The sequence below is a fragment of the Zeus faber genome, assembly GCF_960531495.2.
Source record: "Zeus faber genome assembly, chromosome: 7".
Lineage (NCBI taxonomy): Eukaryota > Metazoa > Chordata > Actinopteri > Zeiformes > Zeidae > Zeus > Zeus faber.
Window position 1 is genome coordinate 10986790 of NC_137203.1, and position 19813 is coordinate 11006602.

Below are 19813 nucleotides of genomic sequence, written 5' to 3' on the forward strand. Positions count from 1 at the left end.
AACAAACTATCAGAATGTGCTTGAAATATTTATTCAATAGGTTTTTTTTTCCTGTTTGTTTTTTTTTTTTGTTTGTTAAGCAAACATCTCAACTTTCTTCCAAGATGCTTACGAGTGTTACTCTTCCAAAAGAACGGCCATGCGGGGGATGCAACAAAAATATGATAACCTGCCCATAAAGTAATGTGATTGCAGAGCCCATAATAATCTCCCATAATATAATCAACTATTACTGTACATTATATGCTAGTTATTATATTATTGGTTGATTTATGTATTTTATTTTATTTTTTCAATCCTGGCCGATAATTAAAGGGGCAATAGACAACTTGTCAACTCCCCACCCCCAGCATTTCCAATGGTATTATTGTTTACGCCGTTGTCTCAAAGACAACTGGTTCTCCTTATGTTCTCAGCGCTGAGTTCTGTGTATTTTCCTCTGGATTTTCCTGCATTTTTATTTATTTTCCCCACTTTCTGCTGGGAGTCTGCTGTGCGTCCCCCTTCCCCCAAACAAAACCAATAATAAGTGTGGGTTTTTTTGTGGGTTTTTATTGTAGATATATTTATTGCTTAAAAAAAAAAAAAAAAAAAAAGCCCTGCATGTAACCTTGCACAGGGACACCCCCCTCCCCACACACACACACACACACACACCCATCAAATTATGGCACAAAGGAAGTGTGTCCACCATTGCGGAAATGGTTGATGCACTTCCTTTGTGCCGTAATTTGATCTTTCATTTTCTCGGGAGTTTGTACCCAGTGGCAGCCCAAATTGCAGTGACATAGTGAAATCCAGGCTTATAGGGAACCAATCTTAACGCTGCTGGTCATTATTCTATAGCCGTTACTGTGCAATCAACAAATGATAAGTAAAAGCAAAAAGGTTGTCTATTGCCGCTTTAAATAATAAATCTTAAACATGTATAAACAAAATGTTATGTTCGATTAATATTGATCATATAATTAAATGAGCCTCCACTTAATCACTTCACTATTGCTCATTTTTCCTGAAGTGTTTCAATAAATTGGCTTTTAATGTGATAACGTATTAAAAGTATTATTATTATTCGGGAATTTTATGACATTATGGCAAGGTTATTATGCATTTATAAAATGTTTTCTACTACATTAAGTGCAATTATTTATCTGTTTTTTTATTAACTTCTAATTATATGGGTCTTTTTTAATGAAGGACATTTTTCACATTATTGGCTGCTTAAATGATAACAGAGGAGCAGCGGGCGCTAATGTTTGCTTCATTGCTTCACCAGGGGGAGAGACATTGGACGACTGTGGTCTGAAGTTCCTCCTGGCTGTCAGACTTCATACCTTCCTATCTACCTCCCTTCCGCCTGCACACCGAGCACAGCTGCTGCGGCAAGGTACCAAGACACATGAATAGATGTCCCTAAAAAAAAAAAAATAAAAAGAAAAAAAAAACATTTTTTTTTGCGTACGCTAATGACATAAAAATACCATGTGTCCTACCCGCCTACCACTGCTTCATTATCCCAATACGCGTTCAGTTTTCAGGGTGGGTACAGGGAGTCTGCAGGCCCTTAATTCAACAAATATTTGGCCTTACGAGGTCATTAAATAGTCTTAACGCAGACAACTTTTTCCGACTTTTAGACAAAATGAGTCAAGTTATTCTGCATAAGAGACAACACTTCTGATGTTATCAAAGCCTAAGCCTACCATTGAACCTTATACTTCCCTTCATACGTACCTGCTACACTTACCTGTTCTTGAATAACCCTTGAAAAATCCTTGTACCTGTCCACAATTCTGAGGAGAAATACAACCTAACCTAACCTACTCCATTTCTTTCTATTATTTGTCTCTGCCCTGTACGAAATATTTAGTACCTACCCTTATACCTTCTGCGATACTTTATTGAAGTATAGAGTGATTTGTCCATGATTTGACAGCTTCTCTAATGCCCTGTTCAGACTGCATAATATTCCCCCGGATCTGGCTGTCTCGGACAAGTTTCTGAGATCGGAGACAAAATGCTCCACATCGGCACCTCTGGCAGTGTGCTCCCGTCACCCCCGCTCATAAGTTTTACCATAGCTGGGTCTACGACACGCTGGGAACTGTCACAGACGGCTTTTTGAGCAGTCACCGGTCTGCAATAAAGCTTGCGTGGCTTGAAATGGCACCGGGAAGACAGCGACGCAAGGTCATGTCATTCTAAATAGCATCGGCAGCCGTGACAACGAGTCAGTGACAGAGCGAGAGGAAACCCGGCGGGGGAGGAGAAATGTATTTACCTGCAACTCTCTGCAGGATTAATCCATGCTGTCCACATCGCCCGCCCCCCCTCCTTAAAATGTATGTAATGTACTTTTTTATTTTGTTGACACAAAAGAAATGAGCGCACACGCAACCTTTCTTCGTGATAAAGACCTGTTTAAATGTTTTACTTTTTGTAAATCACTTGGAAAAATACCCAAGACTCGTCAAGTCTCACCTGTGTTTGCACGAGACAATGGCATCCGCTTGCAGAGTGTAGGATCATATAGAAGTGGTTGTGTTGTTGGTACTGTAGAGTGAACATCCCCGTCTGGGATGTATCGTGTAGTTTGAACACCGCTACGACAACAAAATTTAACAAAAAGGATTGTTTCGTGTGAACACCCCCCAGTGACGTCAGGATGTTGAAAGTCTTGTAGTCTGTGGGCACCTTCTCTCAAGAGGACTGAAAATGCCTGAATTTTATGATAAAAATCATAATTTACCAGCGTTTATTAAGAGCGCTGCAAATAAAGGAACCGTCGAAAGCTCGTACCGCCATCATACTTAAATAATTGGATGAGATGATACATGTACCGCTGTAGTGATATTGACAATGACATGGATGTCCTGTTTATGAGTTTCCTCTCCTCTCCCCCAGGCCTGTCGACGTGTCACTACGCCTGGGCTTTCCACTCTGAAGCGGAGGAGGAGCTGCTCAACATGCTGCCTGCGCTGCAGAGGGGGGAGCCCGCCTGGCCCGAGCTGCGCTCCATGGGTGTGGGCTGGTGGCTTCGCAGCACGAACAAGCTACGCAGGTGTATTGAGAAGGTACTGAGACAAATTTACATTGTAATGTATGAGTCTGTGCCAAGCCTGACTCAAAACGCTGCGTATTGACATTCAAATGTTTAAAAAAGGGATATTTGCTATCATCTTATCAAAAATGTTGGTTGTTTTACAAAAAAATAAAATCAACCATTGATTATAATTTAAACTTGCAATCTCTAGGATTATTTTGCTTATTTAGCTGGCATTTTTTAAGAAATAGCCATTCAATGTATTGTAAGTCATGTATGCGCTCCTCTATATGCTGCTTTCATTGTTGATTCCTATCCCGGCAAGAATGCAAAGATCTGGCACATACAAGAAGTGAAAGGCAGACGTTGTGAATTTGATAGAGCAGCTTAGCTGGTTGTGGTCTGTAAACGGTCGGTATGGATGAACATTCACAAAGAGCGCAGCACCCTGGGATGAAACACATTTCCCCACCAACTCAAATGGCCCAGAAAAAATAATCTTAAAAATAATTTTGGTGTATCTCAAAGACCCACTTATCAAAAAAAATTCTATATGCACTTGTGCACAAATCATTTTAAATTGCATTTTATATTTATTTGTTTCCTTCATTGTGTCTAGTGTTGAAGCAAGTCAGTATTCAGGAAGGTGAGGAGGATTAGATTTAAGGTTTGCCATCCACCTGTCTATCCATTATATTTTATGTTGGTTCTCCCTCTTAAGAAAGAGAGGAAGTGGAGTATTGCTGTGGGGAATGTAAAGTGCAACAATATATAGTATGTGCTGTTTCCTAAAATGTCCCTGTAAAGTGAGAAAGAGCGTTGTGGATAAAGCTGTTGACGTTTTTAGAGGCATGAGCTGTAACTTTAACAGCTTTCTTTTTATTATTATTTATTTATTCCATTTGTCAGGTCGCTAAGGCTTCTTTTCAGAGGAACAATGATCCTCTGGATGCAGCTATTTTCTACCTTGCGATGAAGAAGAAGGCAGTGGTCTGGGGATTATACAGGCAAGCGCATTCATGAAAAGGCTGCTGCATATGGAATGCATATGTGTACACACTTTGATAACTTTCTTTCCCCCCTCACTGCCGCCCTCATCAAACACGAGACGTTCTCACACAGACACAAACACACACACACAGACACACACCCTGCTCACACAAGATAAGTGCTGTCAGTTCACAAAGGACTAATGACATCAATAGTGTTTTTGAATGCAATATTCCTCTCCCCAGATCTCAGAAGAATACCAAGATGACAGACTTCTTCAGCAACAACTTCAATGAGGACCGGTGGCGGAAAGCGGCGTTGAAAAACGCCTTTTCTCTGCTGGGGAAGCAGCGGTTCCAGCACTCGGCAGCCTTTTTCCTGCTCGCCGGTTCCCTGAAGGATGCTGTGGAGGTAAATGGAGAACACATGGATGGGAGGAAAAAAATAAAAAAATAAATTCCCTCTGGACACCTTAATCTACAAGAGCAAGTGGAAATCATTGGATCTCTTTAATAGTTAACTGAAATGATTCCTTTCATGGTAACGTAAAGTGTTAATCCGGAAGATTATTTTTGATTATGTAAAAAAAAAAAAATTCCGTGTTTGATATTTAGCCCATATTTATATCGCTGACACTCAGTTTGCTGATCGTGCGCCGTCAAGAAGTTGACGGTAGCCACGTGAATTCTTTTTTTTTTTTTTTTTTTTTTGGTATCCCAATCTATTGTGCATGTACAGGAGGCAAGCATCCTGTGCGCTGTCACGGCAGTCTTCCTTGTTGGGTTTTAAGAATTGTCTGACCAAAAACAATTGTTTTAATGTTCGATTTTTGTGAAGTTTCAAGCACTTCTGAAGCAGATGAACAAAATAACAAAACTTTGCACTTTTGTTATTTGTTCGCTATTGGATAAAAAAAAAAAACCCAATCTGGAACGATGCAGACATTTGCTAGAATGGCAGTGCTGAAAATTAGGTGTTTACTGATCATTATAGCTTTTTGCCTGCAAACAGCATTTTAATCGTGGAATTTCAATATCCCACCCATTTCACAGTGCAAAGTGCATTGTGGCCACTTTGCAGTATAATTTTGTGGAAAATTGTCTCCTACTCTTTATGCTGTAGCCCCTCTCACACATGCTGTCTATTAGGGCTGAACGATTAATCAAATTCAAACCGATGTCACAATACAACAGAAGGCAAGTTTCTAATCGAGGGCTGCGATTTATTAAAAAAAAAAAAAAGTTACACCATCTAACCGTTAGGCGCCCATGAATGGCGCGCAAGAACAGTGTGTTTTTATTTTATTTTTCGTCTCTTCTTTTTATGGAACAAAATTGTGCGATTAACACATATAAAAATATATTTATGATTCCCTTTATTTATAATTCTTCATTGACATGATATCCATGTGCATTTTGTAAGCTTGTATTTGTTTTATCCTGTTATTATAATGCACACTGTCAAAAAAAAACAAAGACGACTGCTCGACTTAAAGAATCTCAGTCCACTGATGTGTTTCTGACTGATGATTCGACTCGTCAACCTTTAGGTGGCAGCCCTATCTTGTTGCATATCAAAAATATTTCCCAAATTCAATATTGATATACTTTCATAGAGATCCCCCAGCTCTAACATACAGTATCCATAAATAAAATACTCCTACTGTAGATATAGTATATATAATTATAATAGAGTTCAAGCCAGTGCTAGTACAATAAGATTGTATCATATTTTCATTTAGATTGTACAAAGGCAGAGAAAAGGCAGCTTGTCTGCTGCGCCATCACTCGCACAGTAGCTTTATTATTAAAACTGCTTGTCACATGCATAGTGCAACAGTCGTGTCTGGCCTTATTTGGTGAAGAATCTATGCTGGCTGTCGACTCTCGGGTTTTGGTAATTCGTTATATCGCACCCATGAATCTTCATTCCTTTCTTATTCACTATCTTGAGTAGGGAGGGTAGATCATCTGTTTGTCATTAAAATCGCTGTATTCCCGACAAAAGTTATTAGTTATCAGTTTTAAGTTAAAATGAGTGTTAAAAATACAATGTGTAACAGTAGATCACTTTATGTTGTGGAAGAAGAAAGAAGAAGAAGAAAGAAGAAGAAACAGTCTTTATTTGTCACACGACACTCCACAACACATGCTTGCACACACACACACACATGCTTGATGGTGGCCGGTGAAATGGCTCCTCTGCTTTTAACCCATCCTGGCTTGTCCTTCCTCCGGGGGCACAGCCAGGAGCAGTGGGCAGCATACGTGGACGCGCCCGGGGACCAGGTGATAAGTGTCCATCGCTGGTCAGACGATGATGGGTGCATGTTTTTTTGAGGGGGGTCCTTACTGACGTGAGGTGGAGGAAACCCCATGTGAGCACGGGGAGAACATGCAAACTCCACACAGAAAGGCTCCTGTTTTTTGGAAGATAACCCGCCGGAGCACGGTGCCAACAGCGCCCCAGGCGGGAATCGAACCCAGGACCTTCTTGCTGTGAGGCAGCAGTGCAATGCACTGCGCCACCGTGCCACTAATTACAGAACTACAGAACAATCTGAACTTCCCGATTTCTCCTCGCAAAATGACTCTTTGCATCTTGATAAATTAATCTGTTGGAGTTGTCATGCAGCACTGTTCGGTGTCTTGATCACCAGATAGCAGTGGAAGGCTTAACACATAGTTATAACACAGCGACTAATCTAAAGCATGTCACTCATGTTTTTACATTCACTGCTCATTTTCCCCTTAGGGTGACTTGTCAGGGGATGAGACCTTTTGTATTTTCATCTGTTAAATACTGCATGCTCTTCTTTTTTTCTGTCCCTGCATACTTCCTGCATACATATGGATTTCCTTTCATCCTATGTTCTTAACAGTTCTTATTCTACTGTGGTTTATGCAGTATTCATATTTTGGGCCTCTGTTGGGCCAACCTCTAAAGGGAGTAAGGGACGGTCCTTTATCTGTTTTTGCTTATGCAACTGCAGGCACTTTTTAAAAACGAGCACTATCCAGGCAAAGGGCGCTAGTTGACATTGTTGGGTCTCTCTGGCTTCGAGGCGGTCTCATTTAAATGCAGCTCATGCCTTGAGAATTGCTACCCCCCCACCCGTCTGCGTACACAGACCTGCACATTATTCACTTCTTTCCATCGCTCATTAGGGACAAGTTGAAATGTTTCGAACCTGCTTCATCATGGAAAAAAAAATGTTTGTGACAATCCAACTTTGCAGCAACCCGAGTATATTTAGAAATGCGTCCTCTTGTCTACGCCAAACTCTTCATTTCCCATCTGTCTTTTTACAAATGAGGGGTGACCAGATGCTCGTCTCTTCTCAGGTCTGCTTGGAGAAGCTGCAGGATCTGCAGCTTGCCCTGGTCGTCTCCAGATTGTATGATTCTGAGTTTGAGATGGCCCCCACGTACAAGAAGATCCTCCAGAGACGCGTCCTGGGACAAGACAAACAGGTGAGCGGCGGTGTGCCCAACAAAACCAAAAGATGAACAAAAAGAAACTGGGGGCCAATAATTCCGAATTGTAATGATCCTCTCTTGGTCCATGACCATTTTTTTTGTTTCTTCATTTCCTAGATTGGAGTCCACCCAGACCCGTTCCTGCGTAGCATGGCCCACTGGGTTCTGGAGGACTACAGCCGGGCTCTGGACACTTTGCTGGAGCAGCCTGCTAGCAGCACCAGCACTGGCTTCACTGCTAGCAAACCTGACATGGGTGAGTATACAGCAGGACTATTCAACTGGGGTCCAGGGGCCAGATGTAGATTGGCCCTTTTGAAGAGGATTGAAGGTCCGGAATAAACTGAAGAAAATAAATTAAACACTTCAAAAATTGGACCATTGTTTTGAAAGTAAATGACTAAACGACCTCATTTTAAAAATCAGGTAATCAAACTGTATGTCTAATATTTATATTACATATGGTAGCTGAGCTGAAGCTCCCATTAGTCTTATTATGACTTAAGAAACAAAACGATCCCAATTCGTTCAACACCTGCCGCAAGCTTTTTTTCATCAAGGATAATAAAACAACTTTTTTTATTTGTGAGTTCTCAATTGACAGGCCGTCAGTTGCATGTACGTTTAATTTGGAAACATGACAAAGAATAAAAAGAGGCAGATGTGAAACAGTTGTGTGGAGGCATCTGAAGTTACCAGAGTAAAATAGTGGCGCAATAGGGAAGGCACTTTTTTTTGCATCACCACACGTCTATTATCTCCTCCTTTCAGTCGGCTTTGAAGAGCTTTTTCGGGTTCTGTCTGCTTCTATTCCCTTATACTGTACAGTAAGTCGCTGTCGAGGGCAATTTGCCAAGATAAGAAAGCTAATATTGCAGGGAGTTTGAATGCGTCCAGTGGTTTATTACAGATTCAGTGTGGCTCACTATGGCACCGTCTGTCTCTGATTCAATAATACAACTTGTCCTTGCAAGTATTACTGTTATCAAAGCAGCGAGACGGTCGTCAGATAAAATAAACCGCCCTCTGTGCCTAATCTCTATCGCAGGCCCTTTTTCCATTTCTCCGTGCAACCCCGAGGTTTTCAACTTCTACACCTACCTCCGCACGCACCCGCTCCTCCTCCGCCGCCATTTGGGTTCCGCGGAAAAGGCCAAAGTGGGCCTGACCGCCGAGGGGCGCCGGGCCGACTCGGTCAGCTTGATGGAGAGGAGGCTGTTCTTCACCGCTGCATACGCTCACCTGCAGGCCGGCTGCCCCATGCTAGCGCTGGAGGTCCTCTCGAAGATGCCCAAGGTCCACAAGCACTCCAAGCTGCTGCAGCATGATGACGGCGCGCTTACCCCAGAGCACAGCAGCAGCAGCAGTAAGAAAGATCAGGACCGCTCTGAGCCGATTTTGAACGGCTACGAGTCGGGCGGGGAAAGCTTATCAAACAGTCAGTCGGATTCGGTGCTCAGCTTCGACTGGAGTCAGCCGTCGCTGGCCCTCCCGGATGAGCCCCTGGAGCTGAGGTGGGACAGTGACAAAGAGGAGGAGGATGATGATGATGAGGATGATGACAATGTTAAAAGCAGCAAGAAGGACGGCGTTGCGGACAACTGCAGCGTGTTCCACGACACGTATGACACCTTGTCGCCGCATGCAGAAACAGTCGCGGGGGAGGACGGCGATGATGACGATGACTTCATATTGCCCTCGGACGACATTCTGGCTGCTCAGCTAAAGTTCAGTGCCTGCCTGAAGATCCTGACCAACGAGCTGAGGACACTGTCGACCGGGTACGAGCTGGACGGAGGAAAGCTCCGCTACCAGCTCTGCCAGTGGCTGGAGAGAGAGGTGATAAGACGAAACACAAGATGTCAATCAAATGTATAGATAAACAGGCAGCCTATGAATGTACTATGTTTTAAAGACCATACCTGTGTCAAATTGAGTTTTACTCATTTCACACATGTTGTACACCCCTTACCATTTTCAGATTTTTATCTCAAGAATAAATATGAGGCAACTTGAGCCCCCCTAGAATGCATTTGTTGGGTCAAAAATCACTTAATATTCGTTTTGTTTTTATTTGTAAATTTATACATATTTTATTGATTACTAGTTCATTAGGTGATTTAACATCATCTTCCTCAGTGGCGCGCCTCTGGCACAGTTTGACCGGCATGTTTTTAATTTATTGGGTATTTTTTATTTGTTTTACCAGGCAAAAAAATTGTAATTACTGGAGCCCAACATCAAGGAAGTGACTTAGTGCCATAAAGTGTAGAGCACTTTTCCCGCGGTTTCGTACCTGAGTACGAAGGGGGGGCTGGGAATGAAAGGGGTGCTGTTCTCCATATTACAAGTCAGTGTACCATGAAATTGATTTGGAAGCTGTTATTTTAAGCTAAAAAGGTTATGGTGTTGCTTTAATGAATGTATCTGTTTACTGATAACAGCTGCAGTTTAAGAGTTTTTTATGCTATTCAATTGAAGAAATAAAAATAACCTTGATTACCTGCTTATGAGTAATGAATCCCTCATAGATGATGATTGTCTTTTCCAGGTGGTGGCTCTCCAGCATTGCTGCAGCTACAAGCCTTGCCTACCAGAGCTCGCTAGCGCAGGCATGGTCACAGCCTCTGGCGCACCAGAAGAGGAGCGGGTGGGTGTCACACACATGCAACTATTAATGTGTTTTTGAGCTAACGTTGTAATAATGTACAGGATTGTCCTTTACATTATGTTTGTTTATTTTCCTAGTTGTTGGCACGAAAAACCCTTTCCATCAGTGGAAATTCATCACAAGCTTATTTTATCAACTGTGTTGGGCATCCACTATGTTTAAATGTGGATATTAATGTTTAAATGTCTTAAATTCAGAAAAAGTTATATATTCATGTTTTCAACATCGACATTTTGTTCAAATTAACCATGTATTGTTTTTGTCAAAATTCAGTTCTTCTGCATCAGTCAACATTTTTGATATTATAAGCCTAATCCTACTGCTGAAGCTAATAATTGTCCTCATACTTATCTGCTACATTTGGTACAGAAATCTTGTCTTAACGTTTGTCTTATAAAGTGTTTAATGCAACCGCAACATGTCCGTCCATTAACTTCTAAATGTAAATAGAAATGTTCTTTTCATCCAGTAATTTAATGAAGGCAGAAACTAAACTGCATCCTGAGTTTCCTTTGCAGGGGATTGATAGAGCACTATACACCAATCAGCCACAACATTAAAACCACTGACAGGTGACGTGAATAACATTGATCATCTCGTTCTAATGGCACCTGTCAAGGGCTGGGATATATTAGGCAGCAACTGAACAGTCAGTTCTTGAAGTTGATGTGTTGGAAGCAGGAAAAATGGGCACGGGTAAGGCAGGTGTATTATTAGGCAGGTGGTTTAATGTTGTGGCTGATCGTGTATTATCTTATTGTTTTACTGCTGATATTATTTGGCCAACCTTTCTGCATCTTCAGTTAAACACATGCCAACTGACTGATATTGGCCCTGCTTTAGTTTTATGGTCGTCTATAAAACTTAACGGAGTTAAAACAATTTTGCAGCCTGGGAGTCCCCGGGGTGAGAGCCAGCGGAGTAGGAGGCTGTGGCTGCAGAGCAACCAGCCACTGCTCCGGATGTTCCTCAGCTACTGCAGCCTCCACGGCTCTCATGGTGGAGGGCTGGCCTCTGTGCGCATGGAGCTCATCTTGCTGCTACAAGAGTCACACCAGGTAATTTTCGTAGGATTTCACAGACAAAGCTTGACTATTGCAGTTTTTAATGGCACCATTTTTGGTTCTGCAGCACGAAAGCTGCTGCCAATACTATGCTAGCTGCTTATTCAAATGATCGTCATCTCACTATTAAGGGCACGCCAAGTTGTATTGAAGAGGGAGGCGTGTGACTTGACTTCACATGAATCATGATGGCTCATATTACGGCTGGGCGATATACATTTTCAATGGAAATTAAATCCCTTCAGTAGTTCACACTCAATATAAAAGAGAACGGGGACAAGATACACATAAAAGCCTGAACACAATGCTCCTGATAAGCCTGCCTTACTGCGGCCAGAGATCCTGCGACGCACAGACACGCGCACACAGGCTGACTTGTTCGCTGAGGTGTTTAACACACCTAGAGCAAGAAGTTGATAAGTTGATAAGTTGCCATTGCAAGTTTTGAGTGTAAATGTGCGGTGGTAAACAACTTAATGAGATGACATGGGGACTCCAGTCTTAGAGGTAAGCTGAGCTGAAGGAGCGATGGAAATCCATTACCTTAGTGTTGCGTCCCAAACATAAAAAGTAATTTCTTTAGTCTCCATTCTGGTCCCCTAGTTGTCAAGTTCCTGCATTGCTTTTTAGGAAACATGACAATTTCTTTCTTTGGCGACAGCTGGATGGGAAGCATGTAGTGTGCATAGTATGTACAACCACACATAAATACCAGCAGTCCTACTTACTTATTAAATTAGCACTCCTAATACCTCCTATTGATCTTGAGCTATGAAATCTACCTTCTGATTAAAACGCAACAATTCAGCTTGGAAACTGCGGTGGACAAAGCGGTGTGGTCAAGTACCGACTGCGGACGACCGCACGGTTCCCTTTCCTCTGGCCGCCAAGCTGCCGTGGGAAAGGGAACCGTGCTGTCGTTGCATGTACATAATGTGTCAAGGGACTGATAGTCTCTTCACAACACTTAACATCAGATTCCTGCAAGGGTTGGGTGGCACAAACCGTCGAAATATGTGCCAGGGTATAGCTTTGTTTTTTAATACTGGTTGAGAATAGATCTTGATGGTTACTAATTTCCACACTGAGTGCAGCTGTTAACTTGGGCAGCGTCTCTGCCAGATTCATGCATATTGGTGTACGCTTCTCTTTATTGTGAAAACAAATGCGATTGGTTTATGTGACCCGAATCATTAAAGCATCTGCTGCACTGTGTATGTCGGAGTGTCGCAGAATGTTTTCATGCAAACAAGGGTAAATGGAGAAATGGACCCAAGCGGGACCAAACTAAAGAGATTGCTTTTTTGAAATGGGAAGAAAGTAGCTTTATCCATGGTGTGGGCATGGTTGCGATTTAAAAGTTGGACTAATACACTCAACCTCTTGTACTTCACCACAAGATGATGAAACACGTGCATGAGTATGGAGAGGACGAGAGTGCACTTTTACCACTGACACAAGAAGCTCCACCTCTGTCGGAGTTGTTGTCTTTATGACAAAGTCCAGTAGTATATGTTTACATATTAAGGGTTATAGGCATATATTTATTTGAGGAAATATTGTCAATGGTGAACTCAGTTGCAAGCCTTCTGGAGGTGTAATGGGCCTAATTCAATGAAATACTCGTGCTGACATTCTTAAGGCCCTTTCCCACTTTCACTGAAAGCTGAAAATCTACTGGCAATGTTCCGTATTGGTGTCATGTGGGAAAAGGAGCCAGTGTGGATGTTCTGTAAAAGCCATTCCGTAAATGTCCCCCCTCTTGACCTTGTATCATTTCTGGAAAATGCCGGTACGGCTGTGAATGGAAGTGTGTGGGAATGGAAGCAGTAACACCGCCATAAATTAGGGGTGGAGCCGAATCCAAATAAAGCACAAGTAGTGGGTTTTTAGGAATATTCATTTCATACAAATATGTAACCTATGATTTGTTTTCGGGAAGAAAAAAACAAAACAAATGGCGAGGCCGAACCGTGGAGCTTTGCTGCAAAGACCAGAAACTGAAACACGATCAGTCTCTACTAAGACAGGTCTTTATATTCTTCAATTGTACTCTTTTGCTTTTAAGAAAAAATGACGCTCAGACTCTAGATGTGTCTTTCACAGTTAGGGGTGTGGTGCAGCCAGCGGGCGGGGGATGTGCTTGTGCCCAGCAATGTTACGGATTCCATGTGGGCAAAGGGGCTTTAGAGGTTGTTGCTGCTTGGTCACCAACTAAGCCATTTGGAGCTGGTTTTACGGAGATTTATGAAAGCACTGCCTGCGACTGTGTGCAGACCCCCTCAATTATCAGTACAGAGCAAACATCAGGCATGTGTGTTATTGTATGTTGGCAGTTCTGGAAAACAAGCAAATTCATAAAATGTTCCTTCAATGTGAAATTTAGTAGAGCTGTTCTATTCAATGCCTCCACCTGCATGGTTATGTTATCCATATTATTAATGATTTGTTAAACAAATAATTATTACATGCAATATCTTATGAAATCACCAATATTCATCCCCAAAATATAATGAAATTATCACCATCACAGTATTTCTCTAAAGTATTGTGACGTTAATATCATTCAGCCCTAGTATGAACCGGTGCCTTGAATGTGCCTTGTCAACAGGACGATTCTACCCAATCAGCGGTGGCACCTAGCTCCCAACCCGCTTCCGTACCTCTTCTGCTGGCCTGCACAGCCAATGCTAAAACGGTGGTAGCCAATCCCATCGTCCACCTGACCAACCTGACACATGACATCTTGCACACCATCAATGCCCTGGACTCCCCTCCACACCCAGACGTGGTCAACAACGAGGTGAGAGAGCCATTGTCCCTAGTTGGTAACAATACCTCCCATCTATCCATTTGTACAACTCTAGATGACTGAAATGTCCCCAGCCGTCTGCTCACCACCCTGGGAAATCTGCACTTTTCTGCCTTTTGAAATGATGAATTAGTGGCTATTACACAGAAATTGTATCATTCTGCCATCACTGCAACAGGTGGCGTGAAGTGATTTCCTTGTTTTATTGAGTTGTTTACAAATTTACCAACAATGGCTTTGTAAGCGGGACCTGGAGGTTATCTGATGAATTCGGTTTAAAGTCCACAAGAAAACAACGAGCACCGGGAGCTGAAGAGAATAACCTGTTACATTCAATTTACTGTTTACCCCCGTAATTCACTTGAACGTGCTGTTTTGAAATTATGATTTGGAGTTGTTTGTTTGCCTAGTCAGAGCCTCTCAAGGAATAAATCTGTTCCCCTTCATGATTTCCCATTCAGTTTTTCTGATCTCTTTTAACCGTCCCCGTTGGTTCAGATTTACGTGATGCACTCTCTGGCTGCCTCGCTGTCTGCCTGCATTTATCAGTGTCTCTGCGACGGACGCTACAGGTGAGTGGCTCGTCCAGGCAGTAGCCTTTACTTTCTTTCAAGGAATGATCCCTCTTTTACTGTTCTTTAAAATCTCATCCGCGTCATCCCCTCAGGCGAGGTGATGACCTGTGAGGCCATTTTTTTATTATTTTTTTATGTTTTGCAAAGCTATATTTATCTGTTGCATCTAAATGTTCATACTGGAAGGACACAGTGAAAGAGTTCATTGCTTTGTGTAAACAAGACGGAAAGGATTCTATTTTTCCTGTTTTTCATGCACAAATGGACAAAAACTAGAAATTAAAGCTTACACCATCAACAAACACATTGTGGGAGAGAACAGTTTTTTTTTTTTTTGTTTTTTTTTTCAGTTTTGCTCACTCATATCCAAATGAGTTTATCTATGGCTCGCTCTCACCACATTATCATCAAATGGGGATAATCGTTGTGTCTTGGCATTGTTTTTGGGTGTGATGTAAAATATCTTGGCTCTGGGTCAAAGCTATGGTCCATTTTGTATAGCATTTTTTCTTACATAAATTCCTGCTACAGTTACGTCAGAATGTTCGTTTCTTTGCAAAAATCCTTGATACTCATGCTTGACCGAATCGTGACTCCAAAGAGCCGCGGTGTCGCGGCCCTCAAACTGGAATTGCTTGCGACGTTGAAAAATGTGTCTCAGGGAAAAATAAAAGGTTTTGGTGGTGGGGCAGGAGGACGTGTTTTTTTTTTTTTTTCTTTTCTGTTCTAGCTGAATGCCCTCATAGCGCAGAGATTTTTTTCCAAATTCCACACGACCCGAAGAGATGCAGGAGAATAAGTCTGTTTTGCCAGTGCTTTGTGCGCCGCTCGCCAAGTGCACATTAGCTGACGAACACTTCCACACAAATACGCACGCCTTAAAGCGCAGGCCCCCCGCCACCTATCCTGTGCAGCCGGGAGTTGAACACTTTCACTGAATTAGACAGGGCCATTTATAATTGAACACGCTTTGTTATGGTAATCACAGTATGCTATAAGCTGTCTTGGTGTAGTGCCACTGAGGTTCATTGAAACCCAGCTTCTGGGTCTTTGTCTGCGTTTGTGTGCTTTAGAGGGAGAAACAAAGACATGAATAGAAAGAGTCCTGTAAATGTTTAAAACAGACTTTAATTTGTTAGGCCACTGGGGTTCAATGTAGTTGTAGCAGAGTTGACGACATTATCCTCCATTTCTCTCTGTTCTCCAGTTTGCTTCTGCTAGGGCTGGGTATATGTAGGGCAGCGTCTCACAATTCAAGTTCCATTCAGAGAATCATGATTCCATTCAGTACAATATTGATTGACACGATACCATCTCTATTGTCTTTTATACATAAACAGAGTTGCTACCAACTTTTCAGTATTATCTGATGTGCATGAAACATTCAGTCTAATCCAGAAATCTTCGTGTGTGACTATGGTTGTATTGAATTTATTATCATTTTCAAATTGATTCAGAAATGTAAACAATTGAATTGTTTGGAGTATTGTCTGTCTTTTTTTTTTTTTTTTAAACCCAGCCCTAGTTTGAATGTGTGACAATGAGGAGAACACCCGTCAGTCGGCACATCTGGCTTATGTAGAGCGCTGAAAGCGTCAGGTGGCCACCTTTTCTCTCTTGGTGCCGCACCGGCAGGCCGACGGCTCGGATTTGGCATGGAATGTGACACAAGAAGCGGAGGAAGCAAGACAGTCGCTCTCCCTTCGGGTTGCTCTTCCCCCTTTGACTTGCGAATTCCCTCTGATGTGAAGGCAATTGGTTCTTTGACAGAAGCTTTGAGGGGGATTTATTAGATGCTGGAAAGAAACGTAATAGACTCTGGTGGGGTTCAGCATTCAATATTCCCTGTGAGTATCCCCTTAACTCGCTCTTCCCCGGTTGTCCCTGCTCGTTTTGTGTAAGTTGAAAGGCTCTTTCACGCGTTTCATATAGCACCGAAATTTCCTCCTGAAAGCGCGCGGTGCGTCTTCACCTCGACCAGGCGGCGTAGATACATAGCATCGCATTATCGGCCATTACTATTTCATGCTTTGCGAGAGTGGAGCTCTGGTGCACTAGTTTTGTTTCTGTTTCGGCAGGGAGTCTTGTGAAATTCAGAACAAAGTTTTAACATTTACAGTGTTTGACATTACATATTTACAAGACCTCACCCTATTTTCAATTTTAGTTTTCTACTTTTAGCACGGTGTTTCATGTTTGATGCAGACATTTCCTTTGTGCTATTATGTGAGTTGAATCTGCGTGTGTGTGTTGCACCCTTACAGCCGTGTGAACCAGTTCACTGGAACAGTGTATCAGAGTGTGTTGCTGTCTCAGAGGCCATCAATGAGGACAGTCAGCATGGATGAGACAGTGCTGCCTAACACCTCTCCTGCACAGTGGCCAGGTAAACTATGCAGCGTTATATCCACCCGCCTTTGGTGACTAGATAAATAAGCAAACAAAAAGAGCGACATTGAAGCGGTTTCCGTGCCGGCGTTGCCGTATGTTTCTATATTGGTCTTCGGGAAGGGACCAAAGGGATCACTGAGCATTTTGAGGATTCCCCTAAATTTCCTATAGTCGAAGCGTGACTATGAATGTAATTACAGTACTATCAATTTATTTTGCACTAGAAGCCCAACATGCATTTCACAGTGACTTCTTTCCTTCGCTTGAATCGATTAATTGCCCAGGGCAGCTCATCTGAAATAGTGGACTATTATATTAGTCACATTTAGCAAGTAGTACTGTACGTAGTAATATAACTATTTAATTCCAACACTGCCATGAAGAATTTGTGCACACTGACATCACCACCCGGTTTAAATTCCTCTCTCTGACAACGAATAGTCCGAAAATAGCCGATAGTGATCGGTTCAATAATCATGACCTCAAATTAAATTGGTTTTGGCCAAGCAGCAGGGAAATCCAGGCTTACTGGACAATTTCCTCTTTGCTTGTAAATCGGTGAATATATTTTAAGGCTAGTTTGAAGTGTTTTTAAACTGCTGGAGAAGTCACTTTAACCTGGTTAACTCAAAGGCCAGTCTGTTTCGAGATGGCATTTATTTTAGTTATTCATTTATTTTCACCTGTATTAGACCCCTTCATGTTATCTCCAGCTTGCTTCTTTTCCTCCATCGATCGCCCGCTCCCCATTCCCTTACTCTTCCCTTTCCCTGTCTTTCTCTGTCATCGTCGTCGCCCCCCCCCCCCCCCCAGGTATCGCCTCAATGATCCGCCTGCTGAGCTCGGTAGGCGAGGAGAGCCAGCCGGGATTAGCGGTGCTCCTCTGCGAGATCCTGACGGCTGTGTACCTCAGCCTGTTCGTCCACGGCCTGGCCACCCACTCCAGCAACGAGCTGTTCCGCATCGTGGCTCACCCGCTCAACAGCCAGCTGTGGTTAGCTGTGTTTGGAGGAGGGGCCAGGACCCCTGTCATTGAGAAAACCAACAGCCCGGCTAAATCCCCCCCGCCAGGTTGGTAGCGCTGTTCTTAGCCCCCCCCCCGCAACAACACAAAATCGGTGCGGACCCGAGACGAAAGACTATGATATTTGGAAGTTATGCAACCGTTTTCTGCTTAAATTAAATACTAACATAGTCACAAATTAATTGAAATGTTTAATGTCTTTTACTTGGCTGAATTTCTTCGGTGGAATATTTTTGTAATGCAAGTTAGATGGTACATTGAAAAGTTGGCAGCAATTCTCATTATTGTGTAAAATGTCAGTATATATACTTTTGTGTTGTGAGCCATCTCATTTATATCCAATTTAATACAATATTTAATCGAATCGTAACCTTTGTATTTATATCAAATTATATCAAACCCCTGTGGCACAACTCGGTCCACCCCAATCATCGTCCCCTTCCTGCCGATTCCCAAATTATGAATAGAAGACGTGGGCAAACAGGGCGTGCACTCTCTGGCGACCAAATCTAAAATAATAAGATCTCTGTATTACTCCAAGGGGGGGTTGTACGTGCTCTGTATGTGAGCATGTACTGCTGTGAAAGCCCCAATGTCAAGACCAAAATAAACCCTCTCGTCTCCCTTATTCCAGCCGTGTCTTTCGGTTCTGCAGGCGTATTAGAGGGAGACTGATATAACTTTTCTGTAAATACTGTTACCTGAATAAAACATTTTGACTTTTCGATGCTGACGATGTCGTGGCACGGCTGGTACCAAGCCCACTCCTGCAGAGTTGCTGTATGTTCAGGATGGAACAGATATTTGTTTTATAAGTTGTATTATTATATTGTTAAAGGCTTTGATGCATACATGATGTGAACGTGACAGCAGCCTGTTATGTTGTTATCACTTCAGCCTCACCCGCCAGTGATGGCTCAGAGAGGAAGTCCAGACGCTTCAGGCTGCTGTCGTCACGGAACAGCTCCAGGGAGGAGGCGGGGTTGGAGCGGGACAGGGAGAGGCCTACCAGCCCAGCCAGTCCCAGGCCGGGATCAGGCATGGAGCAAGAAGCAGCCTCCATCTTCAAAGAGCGTTTTGTTCCACCGGAACTAAGCATTTGGGACTACTTCATTGCCAAGGTAATCAGTTAAAACATAAGTTTCCTTATGCTCTGAGAATAACTGACCAGCACTGAAACTGTGTTTTCTTGCCTTCTAAAAGGAGTTGAATGATAATGATCTGCAAGTTTCAAAACATACGGGTGTATACCATACTTTTTTTTTTGTGCTTGACAAGGGAGAACGTGGACTACGCCAGATGGTTGACAATAGCTCAGTCTTTTTCATGTAATTTTCTTAATGCATGTTTGACTGTAACACCCCTGATATCACAACTATGTCAACTGTTATGAATCAGTCAGTGCGTCCTGGCACAACCCCCCCCCACCCCCCCTCGGCAACTGTCAGTCTGTTTTCCTTCATGTGTTGTTGCAGCCGTTCCTGCCTCACTCTGAAAACAGAGAAGAATATGACTCAGAGGAGAGCCAGGAGAGCCAGGACGAAGACGTCGAAGAGTACGACGACGTGTTTGACCCAAATTCTCCACTGCGAGAGCACTCCAACAATAACTCCTACAGGTGCACAAGCTCTTTCCGCGAGACTAGCGCGGTAGACATATTTCACACTGTGCGATGTCGCTCGAATGGATTCCGCTCGCAGGGAATCGCTTCATTTACGGTTGAGGGGCCTCATTACAGAAGTGTTGGTCTTATCTTGAGTTTTT

The 19813-nt window shown here is 42.8% G+C and overlaps 1 protein-coding gene across 1 annotated transcript in view; it reads left to right on the plus strand.

Annotated features, from left to right (window-relative positions):
- The window catches only part of dmxl1 (Dmx like 1), a 69202-nt gene that overhangs the window by 32943 nt on the left and 16446 nt on the right, over window positions 1-19813 (plus strand). Inside the window, exons 23-37 of the mRNA XM_080004660.1 lie at window positions 1277-1387; window positions 2905-3074; window positions 3953-4050; window positions 4279-4444; window positions 7378-7506; window positions 7630-7768; window positions 8561-9351; window positions 10064-10162; window positions 11074-11241; window positions 13859-14050; window positions 14558-14631; window positions 16899-17020; window positions 17839-18096; window positions 18947-19170; window positions 19525-19667. Of these exons, the coding sequence (XP_079860786.1) occupies window positions 1277-1387; window positions 2905-3074; window positions 3953-4050; window positions 4279-4444; window positions 7378-7506; window positions 7630-7768; window positions 8561-9351; window positions 10064-10162; window positions 11074-11241; window positions 13859-14050; window positions 14558-14631; window positions 16899-17020; window positions 17839-18096; window positions 18947-19170; window positions 19525-19667 (2884 nt within the window). The remainder of the gene's footprint in view (window positions 1-1276; window positions 1388-2904; window positions 3075-3952; window positions 4051-4278; window positions 4445-7377; window positions 7507-7629; window positions 7769-8560; window positions 9352-10063; window positions 10163-11073; window positions 11242-13858; window positions 14051-14557; window positions 14632-16898; window positions 17021-17838; window positions 18097-18946; window positions 19171-19524; window positions 19668-19813) is intronic.